We start from the raw sequence: 11,830 nt of genomic DNA, 5'->3' as shown, positions 1-11,830 counted from the left end.
ACATCTCCTCCTGAGGTCTGACAGACTGTTCACAACTGTGGCACCTTGACCTGCAACGGGAGAACATCTCAAGAATATGTGTAAAACTCCCCGAACCTTGGATTCCGAGTCCCGGGTCGTCCTGGTGGAGCATTTGATGCTTTTGTTGATGACTACCCTATGCTCCAACAGTGCAGACAGCAAACAATGTGGGATAAAGACCCACGCTTGAAATGCAGCACTAAATTTAAGGCCAGGTGAGTTGTTCATCTCAGACATGAGCCAACGTTCAGCTAAAATAAAGGGCGATTTTTTATTTTATTAACACCATAGGTAAACTGTTCTAATACAGTATGGGTTTTGTTAACATATGCAAATATTGTAGGCAATATGAAAAATTTAGAGAGTTATTATCTATCAAATTTCAATCTATTCCTTGCAGGGAGTCAAAAAACAACAACACACCAGTTACAACATACATAAACTAGAAGCATAAAACTGCTCGTTAAAAACACACAATTCCCAAAGGGAAATAAACCCTTACAAAGTACAGTGAGTCACACAAATCATTATCTAATACAAATTCCTTCATAAACACAAGCTTTTCACAAAGATCTCTGACAATTTTAACTTCACAATTAAAATAGATCTTTTTTTTTTTTTTTAAACCTACAGTTTCTAAAGCGTTAATTTGGAAGAAAGCCAGGTGGATATATATACAGAAAGTAACTTGTTTCAGTGAACATCTGCTAGGTAAATGGTATTTGCTGAAAATGTGACTTAAATTGAAATGCAGTACCGTATTGCCCAACCAATCTGTCTCTGTAATATGATTAAGCTTAACTGTCAGGCCTCTATTACTTACTGTAAAATAAATCAAAATATACTACAGGCCATTTCAGTTCTGTGATTTGCACAATTTATACAAACTGTCTCATTTGTTATTTGGCTGTTTCACACAATTTATGCTGATATTCCTGGTTGTGGGGTATGGTCTACGCTTTATTCACTCTCTGCCTTCTGACCCAGGTCTCTTAATGTCATATATACCATTGTACATCATATAATTCATGCCATTTGCGTGATGGTGTCACAACGCGCCCAGCCCCTGCGATGCCCGTGGCTTCTAGTATTTCAGCAGCTGTACTCAAACCACCCGTTTCTTGAGTTTCTCAAATTCTTGCCTCCCGCAAAGGCCGCCGACGAAACGGAAGGACGCTTCCTACTTGCACGGCTGAATGGGAGAAAAGTATTTGCGAGATTTGGCACGCAGTATTCAGACTGCCAACTCTCAAGGGTGGGAGCCGGTTTAGAAATCTGTGGTGGCATTTGTTCTTACATCTCTAGGGCGCTTAATTTTTATCACTAAGCCAAATGGTGGGAAGGATTTGCAAGTCCAATTTAAATAAGCATCCTTCACCACAGTTAAGACTGCGTAAGAAGCCCACTGACCTGGCCGCAGGTCGTTTTTGATGGGAGCGCGGATATGCTTCTGGAGGCCAAAGCTGCTTAAAATGATTACATCACCCAAATTAATTCAGCAAAGTCACACGTACGACTTTAAATCTGCTTGAATTCTAAAGAAACGTTAAGAGATAAATCCTAACAACGCATCCGGACATGCGAGTCAAACCGCGTAATCCATCAACCGTATAGAAGTTGATGCAATCCCCGCTTGAAAGTGGGCCTTTGCTTCTCCTTCCTCTGATGCAAATCCTTAGCTTCAGGGCATTTCTTTGCTAGAAGAAAGGTCAGGTGTGGAAAGAAACCGCTGGTGTGAAAACGTGTCTGCTATTTGTTGGAAAACATGGGCTATGGGGTAAATAAAACACCCAGTGGCAAGGGCCACCCTAGGAGCGTACCAAGACGGAGATGGAGGAGCGCTGCTCAGGCCAGCACTCCTACAAGAGTGAGGAAGTACGCAGTGCCTCTAGGAGAGAAATGATTCTCCTGTAGCTACTTCCCCAGGATCTCTGCAAGGAATGGAAAAGCGAGACAATCTGAGCAAGCTCCTGGTTCAAGCGTGAAGGCGGGACCGCTGCGTGGCATGGGGCAAGAGAAAATGTTCTTTCCTGGGAGGAACTGCCCGACCTTTGCCTACAAGCCAAGATATCTCAATGAAAGGCTGTTCTTTACACTCTTTCTTGGATCAACCCAAAGCATACAATATGTGTGTGTGTGTGTGTGTGTGTGTAATCCTAATTCTGTATTCCTCTTCTGCCAGTTACTCTATTCTGCAGGAAAACGATCAATATTTCTCAGTACAAAGGGCAAAAGGCTTACGCTGATGGAAAAAAACCAGACATTTCCAGTAAAAACCTAACCGTAATCTGCTAAACTGAGTTGCTCTTCCAATACTGATTTGTTAAGTTGCTCGATGGAAATGGTCATGCCCAATGGAAACCACCAACAATGCCTTTCTCCAAAGGATAGTCCTTCTCTTGACCAACTTCTTTCAGAATGCAGTTTGCCCAGAGTCCCGATCCTTAACAAGGAATCGCTGTGGTTCTAGTCAGAAGGACATCATGAGGTTCCTGAGGGACTATTAATAATGATTAAGGTCAGCTAACGGGCAAGAGATAGCTTACATGAACAAATGGGATAATGGCCCGACTGGGCAGGAAGCAGCTGCTTTATTGCTTTCACTTATTACAAGTGTTTCCATTTTTCTTTGATTTTTCCAGTTGGGGTCAGGACAAAGAGATGCTCTTTTCCCAATTCCCCATCTGCGCAAGTAAGAGAGGCCACTTCGGTGTGCTCAGAAACTGAAATGCAAGGTCGCTACTTTTTCGCCCATCAAAATAATACTTTTCCCCACTTCAGATTATAGCTTTTCTCTTATCCATCTCCCAAAGGAGGAAAACTGTGAAGACAGAAAAAATTAAGCCAACCTACGTCTAGCCTGCTGTGACAATATTCACTAAAGAACTTTGGGGAAAAGTCACATTCTTATTTCGATCCTTACAAGTTGGCTCCAATGGGGATTTAATGAACGGGGAGGAAAAAGAAGCGTATCGGCCAACGGTTGGTAGTGTAGTATATTTTCATCCTAGGTTGGATTTCCACGGGCGTGGTATTTCCTCAAATTCTCTCTTCTTCCAGGATGGATGTCTTGGGTCTCCAAGGTATCGCTTAGGTAACATTGCCTCACCAAGATCTCTGGACACCATCACTTAACATGGTGGAGATTCGACTAACCCATCTCCTTGGAGTCATTTTCCTAAACGTTCAAGAACTTCCCATTGTGCTTTTCAGACAAAGCTGCTCTTCTTGGGCTGTAATCTTACCTCTCCCATCTTGAGGCACGTCAAAATATTCTCTTTTCTGGAAAACAGAGAAAATCACTGTAAGCAATCCTTCACGTCCTGGATGCTTAAAAAAAAATCTCATTTTTTTTCTAGACTTCTTGTTCTGGTTTGCCACTAACAAAATGGAACTACGGAATGTGAATACCCCTTGCGTGTTAATTTCCTGTGTATACAATAACACACCACAGCTGCACGTTTTTTATGTTGGTTCCCTTGTTCACTTGGGAACAAGCTTCATTGGATTCAGTTCATAATACAGGTATTCCCCAGTTCAAGAATGAGTTCTGTTCCCAAGGTCTGTCCTTAAGTCGAATTTGTATGTAAGCCGGAATAGAATTATTGTATAATACTGTATAAGTAGTATTGTGTAATGAACTCAAACCATTCTATATTTAACTCAAATCATTGTGTATTTAACTCAAACTTTACAATAGGCCTCATTCTTAACTATGGGTCACCTGTAACCCGGGCGTTCCTAACCTGGGAACTACCTGTACTTCTGAGTGGACTGGACAGGACAAAATTTAAGCTTAAGTTATTTTTGTTTTACCTATCTTAGCCTATTTTATCACTTCTCCCAGCTTCCTAACAGTATTAAAAACAGCTAAATATAATGCATGGAAAATAGAGCAAAATTAAAAACTATCTGTCTGTCTGTCTGTTGTCTCAGTCATGAAGTGACTCTAGATGGCTTGCAGAATAGATTTAAAACATGAGGTTAAAATAAAGAGACAAAATACACAGTCAAGGACATGGTACCCATTGGGGAAGGGGAGCCGAACACATCCCCCACCAAAAACCAGTAAGGGCAAACCGATACACCTGGTCCCAAACTCTGTAAAAAAAAGTCATGGAAAACCATAAGGGAATGTCAGGGGGGTAGGCTAGATTGGAAAGTTAAAATCCATCCATCCATCCATCCATCCATCCATCCATCCATCCATCCATCCATCCATCCAGGAAGACGGCAAAACTATTTCCATATAGCTTTTTTTTTTAAAAAAAACCCCAACATGGATGCAATCCATGAAGTTACCAGGAGTCAATCTTCACTTGAAGATTAACCAAGCAGTTAACTATTTCATGCGTCTCACTGTTCTTCTCTAGAAGGCCACCTTTAAGGTAGAAATATGCAAACTGTAGAGGGATCTTGATGACCACCAGACAAGGAACCTTGGATCTCATGGAGGAGCTGATTATGGTTATGAATATGTATGGTGTAGACTTGTCTGATGGAACGCTTCTTGAGACCACATTCCTATGGGAGATTGGGGTGCTAGATTGTAGGTGAGCTCCACCCCGCCTACGAGCTGAAGTGATACAGATCATACCAACTCAGCAACAGCGAGGAGAAAGGATTTCATTCAGATAGGTGCTTAAGCCAGTGTTTCTCAACCTCGGCAACTTTAAGACGAGTGGACTTCAACTCCCAGAATTCCCCAGCCAGCAGTCTTAAAGTTGCCGAGGTTGAGAAACACTGGCTTAAGCCAACAAGGTACAACCAGGAACACAGCGCCTGACTTGGGTAAGGGAGCAAGGAAGAGGGTTTTGAAATAATGAATTTATTTCATCGAAGGAGGTGCAGGTTCCTGACATCCATTTGACAATCTTTTTTCAAACACGCTTTTTTAAAAATAACATTTTAGAGAGCGGGACATAATGGTTCCATAGTGAACCTTGAATGTGAAAATCCATTCTAGAGAGGTGTTCCGCAGGGCATCTTGGGGGGTCAAAAAAGTCAAGATGGTGGCTGCAACTATGTGACTGAAGCCCCATCTGTTGTGTGTCATCCTAACACAAATCCCAAAGGCAGTGTTGTCCAAACTTGGCCACTTTAAGATGAGTGGACTTCAAATTCTGGGAGTTGAAGTCCACTCATCTTAAAGTGGCCAAATTTGGACAATACTGCCCAAAGGGATATGAGTTGGTGTTGTGAGGCTGTGATGCAAATGGCATCGGTTGTCCTCTTCTGCAGATGACCAGGTGCCCACAGGGCATTAGAAGAAACTGCATTCCTTAAGGGCGTTCTCACCTGGCAAACAGGGAAACGTTGATAAACCACCAAACAAACATAACACCTTATACTTTGGCTAGGTTTTCCCTGAGATGATATAATCTTGGGTCTAATCTCTTGAAATTGCAGGACAAGGATAAATGTTCTTCCACAAAACCGTGGGAGGGATACAACGCAGAAGTATTTGCTAGACTGAGCTAGACTGAGGCTGTTGTCTCTTTAGGCCGGCGAATCTGGCACTCTGCTTAGTAAAAAAGTGCATATTATTACAAAATAAATACAAACTGACCTCGTTGGAATGCAGAAACAAATAATCTTTTAGCATTTTTAGTCATTTCATGCCAAATATAAAGTCCACTCTGAGAAGCTAATTAAACCAGAACTTAACATCTTGGAAAAAAGACTCAGGTTGTTCTGTGTGTGGATAAGAAAGGTCTTCGGGGGGGGGGGTGCTTATTAATATATCAAATTGAGGCTTAAATGTTAATCAAGAGAGTTGCTCTGAAAAGAAGGCCATGACCATTATTCCATCTATTTCCTTTTCTAACAATTTTTATGAAAAGGCAGACACTTTGGGGACCTGCAGCTCAATTCATTGAATGCCCAGAAGACCTGCATCAGTCTAGCCGCTCTCTGCTTCTGCCTTTTCCTAAAATGTGTTAGTCGGAAAAAGTGCAATCAGACTCCTCCTGACTGCTTTGCCATTATGGATTTAACACTACCCTCCTCCCACAATGTCCATCTCTTCCTCACATCTCCCTGTAGAAGAGAAGCACAGCAAGGCTTAGAGCAGGATGGCATGCGTGCCATCCTGCAGATTTGGGCCCCCTCCCCTCCAGACCCCCTGCAAGCTACACATATTCTCTACCACCCAAAGGGAGACACCCAACAATTACAGGCAGGGCGCTGGGGTCCTATTGCTCCTTCCACATCAGCTGATGTTCTTCAGGTCTTCCGGGCTCCCTGCAGAAAGCGTAGGAGGCCACAAGCTGACTTGCGTCTTTCACCAGTCACATCCAGAGAAGGACTGACTTCGGAAGGCGATTATTCTCACAACCTGAAGAAGCAAGGGCAAGGTCCCTCCAAAAAGGGTCCAGAGAATAACCAGGCCGGCTTGCCCATTTCATCTGCATTTATACATTTAAATTAACGCTTCCTCTTTTCAAATGCGAAGCGAAAACGAAATTAACCCGTTCAGCTGCCTCTGGAGAGCTTTCGAAAGCAAAGGACCGAATGACTAACGCTCTCCTTTTGAAATTCAGTGGTTGTCGGCTGCCGTCTTGGAAGACCGCCGGGCTGGTTTCCAGGTTTACTATCAAATTAAAACAAGGCAAAACAAAACAGAGCAAAGCAACAGCTTTTAAACAACTCCCAGATTTGCTGTAATTGAACATCAGATGTTTAGATGCCTCGGGAAAGAGACGGATCGGCTACAGGGTGCTCAGAGCGCCGCTGAATGCCATGGAAAGGGTTCTGCCCGCTGGTTTGGCAGAGGGGGAGATGGTATTTTGACTATCATCTCTGCGCAACTGGCTACTGCCACAGGCTGTCTGCTCCCAAAGATGCGCGTTTGCACACCGAGTCTGCTGCGCCACAGGGTTTGCAAAAGGCGTTTGCCGCAAAGATCGTTTTTAGAGGGGAAGCCGCTGACGGGAAAACGATTCCACTATTTTTTGGTATGACGGATTTAGATTTACATTCTCAGATGTACGATTGGAAAAGACATGAAACGTAGTTGGGTTTTAAGAAGGGCGAAGTGTCACTTTAAAGCTGGAGGTGTTCCAATTCACGGCAGAGTCTTGTTCAATAAAAAGATACCAAGTATGTGTTCTGAAATGGTAGTCTTAAAAGAAGGTTAGATACTCAATTGTTGTAAAAAATCAGGAGCCCGGTGGCCCCTTTCCCAACTAAAAAAGGTTATTAAAAAGCATTAGCTTTTATTAAAAAGCTGCACCTCACGAAACTTATGCAGCTTACGACTAAAATGCATTAGTGCTCCCAGATGCCTCCTGATTTTTTTATCCCCATAGACCAGTGTTGTCCAAACTTGGCCACTTTAAGATGAGTGGACTTCAACTCCCAGAATTCCCCAGCCAGCCATGCTGGCTGGGGAATTCTGGGAGTTGAAGTCCACTCATCTTAAAGTGGCCAAGTTTGGACAACACTGCCATAGACTATCACAGCTCTCCTTCTACAATAACTTTGACAATCTTTTGGAAGCACACCATGTGACGGGTCCTATTTCCTGAGACCCTAGTAAGGTAGGTCACTCAGAGCTTTCTAACAGTCCTCTGGATGTTGGCAGTCCGGTATGGTAGCTGGCCCCAGCTTCACCACTCTGAATGCAGGTCTTCTACGGATAATGTCTTCTTAGCCATATTTAGATGACCCGGTGAGCTGGCTAAGCTTTTCACCATCCATTCCCGGGCTCATAAATGCTTGTTTGATAGGATGAATGCTTTATTCTATTGTTGGCACTGATTAAAAAAACAAAATAAAACAGCCAGTATGAAGTGGACGTCAAATCTGGATGGGGACTGTTGGAGATAAAGCTAGTCTTTCAGCTGCTCTCAACTAAGACCTCTGTCTTATAAAACTCTACTTTCCCTGATGCTCATAACTTATCCAGAGGCAGAGAAAGTCCTTGGAGGTCCCTAAGGTGGGGGAGAGCAAGATGGGGCAATGATCACAAAGGTGTGACATCATCGCACAAGCGCTGCAACGCGTGTCTTTGCATCTGGTGTCAGGCCCCACATCCCTAATCGCAGCATTTGTGAGATGAGGTCATCACTTTGACACTGCAGTCGTTTCTTATGGACGCCACCGACTCCGCTTGGTTTCCAAATTGCCGCATGACAATATTTATTTACACAATTTTATCCCAAAGGCCAGCAGTGAGAATAACCCCCAAATACAGCATTTCACAAAACACATTTATTTTATTAAGCCTCAACTGAAATATAGCCTCCTTTGCTTTTGATGACTAAGTGATCTGTGTGATTTTGTAGGGGGTGGAAGAACGTTTCATCGGGAACTTCTTACTTCATTTTCTGAAGACGTGTTTTGACACAGGCCTTAGGATCCTTACACTGGCTGGCTTTGGAGTGGAGCTGACTCCAAAAAACTCTAACTTGGACGGGAGGAAATGTCCTCAAGGAAATTTCAGGGCTGGAGGCTAGACTGGAAAATGAAAAAATCATCTCAGGAGAAGGAAGCAGCAAACCGCTTCTTTCCCGTTGCCAAAAGACCTAACAGACATGTCCATGAAGCCACCAGCGGTCAACTCAACTCAATGGAGATGGGATTGGACCAGTAGCAGGAAACGACAACACAAAATTATTTGCAGCTATTCTGCATGTGGTGTGACCGTCACAACTGAGCATTCCCTATGTCCATCAGCAGCGCACAGGCTCCTTGCCTGGGGCTCCGAAGTGTTTTGATTGGCAAGAATTAAACAGGATACATGAATATCTGATTTCCTGTGCCATTTTTCAGAAGCTGATGACCGACAGCTCCCTTACAGACCGGCCCAGTGCAGACTCCCATCTACCAGAACTGGCACCAGAACACTCTCATATCACCAACAGTGGGGGAGGAGGGGAAAGCTATGCCCGCGAGAGATTAGGTGGCATCTCCTCTTCCAGAAAAAGGAAAATTGCAACTTTCAATTGCTCCACTCATGGAAGAGGTGATCACTTAGGAGGTTTTTTTTTAAAGTTCTCCAGTACATTGTTGATATTTTTTGATGAACACAAGAGCAGCCATGTTCCAGAGATGACTCATTTCACCAGGCTGCATTACGAAAGAATCACTACATTGATTCACTACACTACATTGTGGGATAAGCTTTGTTTCGGGGCATCATTTTTAATGCACAAGGAAGTGTTGAGTTCTAGATTCATGCCCAGAGAAACACTTGGGCAACTAGACCTCACCTCCAAAATCTGTACGCCTGCCAGTCAGGGCTTTCCAAAGCTGATTTCGCAGCAGAAATGTCTTCTGTGGGTTATTTCTACAAGGAGGGTGAGAAGTTCAGGACCTGAACAGGATGTCCACATGAACCCTCCTGGAGCAAGGATGCTTCCATCAGTAGCCAAACCCCTGGCAAGATTTCTGTCCCTGCTTCTGTTCTAGACATGCCCCAGCAGGTGGCAGCATCTCACTGTCCTGGGCTGGCTTGGGAGGCTAAGTAGGAGTAGGCCTGGTTAGTTCCTGGATGGGAGACTGCCAGGGTTTGTAGGCTACATTGGGAAGAACTACTTGAAGATTAGACAGAGAGATGGCAGACCTTACCTAGTAACAAAAGCAGCTGAATCATGAAAAGTGGGCTAAATTGTATTATACACACAGACAAACACACATACTTATAATACAACATGCCATCATGTATAAAGATTGACTGAAGCACACAAAACAGTCAAAACAAGTTAACACGTACAAAATCATAGCAACTACATTTGCTTAAAAGCTCACTGAATGGAAACCTTTATAAATGTTCCTGCAAGGAATAATTTTGTTTTGTGGGTCTATCACCTATCAGCAAGGGGCAGCGCCTGTCTGGGTTTGGAAGCTAAGCAGGGTCAGGCTTGGCCAGGACTTGGAGGGGAGAGCGCAGGCTGAACTGGCTGGTTCTGAAGACATCTTGCAAGGAGGCCACAGCAAAGCCTAACCTCAGCCTTGCCAGGAAAACTCAGGGGATTTGGGGTCATTAAGGGCCAAGCCTGGCTCGAGGGAGACCCTTGACCAGTTCACTTCGGGTGTGCATAAATGCTCCCCATATAAGCTTTTCTATGATTAAATCAGAAGAAGCGGGATTACGAGGTCTGGTGATGGTTCCATCCCCACTGCACATTTGTAAGTACCACAGGTGTTCACTTAAAAATGCAAAACTATGCACTGAATTATAGCCAGTTTTAGAATAGAAACTGAGACTCAAAATGGGAGATTTCAGAATCTCAGGTTCAATACTCCATTTATGCAGAAGCATAATGGATTTGTTCCTTTCAAAATCCATAAGCCGCCACTGATAAGTTTATGTACTGATTTTTCTAATGCCTGGCGTGTTCTTTTAAAACGGAGTTCACCCCCTCCTCTCTTCCATAAAATAGGGAATGTGTTTCTTACACATGCACGTGAAGGGGGTGGGGGGGAAGGAGGGGGGACACATCTTTTATTAACACTGCCAGAGTGCTTTGGAGTAATGTCACCAGAGTAAATGAACCTAAGAAACAGATAGGAAAATAATAATAATAATAATAATAATAATAATAATAATAATAATAATAATAATAATAAAAAATTAAAATGTCATCTTAGAAAACAGGAATCAATTTGTAATCAAGGACACAGAAGAGTTTAGCCTAAGGTTAGTAACTGGATTTGGTAAAGCCATAAACTCTGATCTGCTACATGGCCTCTCTGGAGCCTTATCGGGATTGTCAAGATTTTTTATGACAGAGACAGCCAGACAGCAGGATCCTTTTCATTTTCTGTGTCTTTTCAACAGGCCGGTACCCAAGCTGTGTCTTCTCTTATCCAAGGCGGTGGGAGTTCAGCTAAAAGTTCTCAGCAGAAAATGAGACCGTCCTCTTTCTTCCAGGGATGATACGATGAAGAGTTCAGCTCCCATAATCCCAGGCTGCAAGTTTCTTTATCAATTATAGAAGATATTCTGGTATAAGGAGTGAGCACATCAACCTCTTGCGTTATTCATATTTGAAGGAGCTTCACCAGGAGGTTTAGTTCACTCACATTCCTGAAAAAAGAAGTTCCTTTCTTGCTAGAATCCACATCTGGATGACTGAGGTTAGGTTATCCAACAGAACAACGTCATCCAGTGAGATATAGTGGTGAAAGTCTTGGAGAAGGATGGGGGACCCCCCGGTTCAAGTTTACCCTCAGCCATGGAGGTTCACTGGGTGACTGAGTCAGTCACAGTCTCTCTGTCCAACCCACTTGCAGGAATGTTGTTGTGGGCCTGAAATGTAGGAAGGCCCCCATGGGAACCACTTTGAGCTCCTGGAGGAAAGGCAGGACATCAATCCAATCAATAAACGAATAATAAATATTCACGCTGTGCAAATCTTTTGAAGGGCACTCCACTTTGAAGGTTGGAGCAAGCATATACTCAAAGCTGCTTGCCATCTCATTTCTAAAAACAAAGCAAAGAGACACTACTTGGGTCTGCTCCACAGCCCTGAGGACTTCTAGCCAAGCTTTGGCAAACAAGTTCTTAGAAGGCCCTGCTCTCCTCTTCTGGCCTGCCTGCCAACGCAAGGCCAGAGAAGAGGCCCTGCTCGCCTCCTCCAGCACACGCTTAGATGAAGGTTGGGCAAGCTGTTTCAGAGAGCCGGCCTCTCTGCCTTCTCCAGCATGATGTTGCCAAATCGAGAAGCTTCTGCACTGAGAAACTCCGAGGTCATGCATTGAGCTTTTACAAAACTGAGTATGTTCCTCTTGGCTTCAGTGAAAAGCATCACTTTGCCTCTGTGGCACGAGCCTAAGTGAGGACACCTCCTATTACTTACCT

The 11,830-nt window shown here is 43.7% G+C and overlaps 1 protein-coding gene across 4 annotated transcripts in view; it reads right to left on the bottom strand.

Moving 5' to 3' along the window:
• Positions 1–261: 261 nt before the first annotated feature.
• The window catches only part of SHISAL1 (shisa like 1), a 91,393-nt gene continuing 79,824 nt past the window's right edge, over positions 262–11,830 (bottom strand). For all 4 annotated transcript variants that reach the window (XM_088150571.1, XM_088150416.1, XM_088150477.1 and 1 more), the window contains exon 5: positions 262–3,303. In XM_088150571.1, coding sequence (XP_088006697.1) covers position 3,303 — 1 coding nt within the window. In that variant the 3' untranslated portion in view covers positions 262–3,302. The remainder of the gene's footprint in view (positions 3,304–11,830) is intronic.

Source organism: Python bivittatus, unplaced genomic scaffold (genome assembly GCF_059951505.1).
Source record: "Python bivittatus isolate LINGU-HERP-01145 unplaced genomic scaffold, Pbiv_v1 ctg000010_np1212, whole genome shotgun sequence".
NCBI classification, from domain to species: domain Eukaryota; kingdom Metazoa; phylum Chordata; class Lepidosauria; order Squamata; family Pythonidae; genus Python; species Python bivittatus.
The sequence above is the reverse complement of the archived record's forward strand: the minus strand, read 5'-3'. Positions and strand labels throughout refer to the sequence as shown.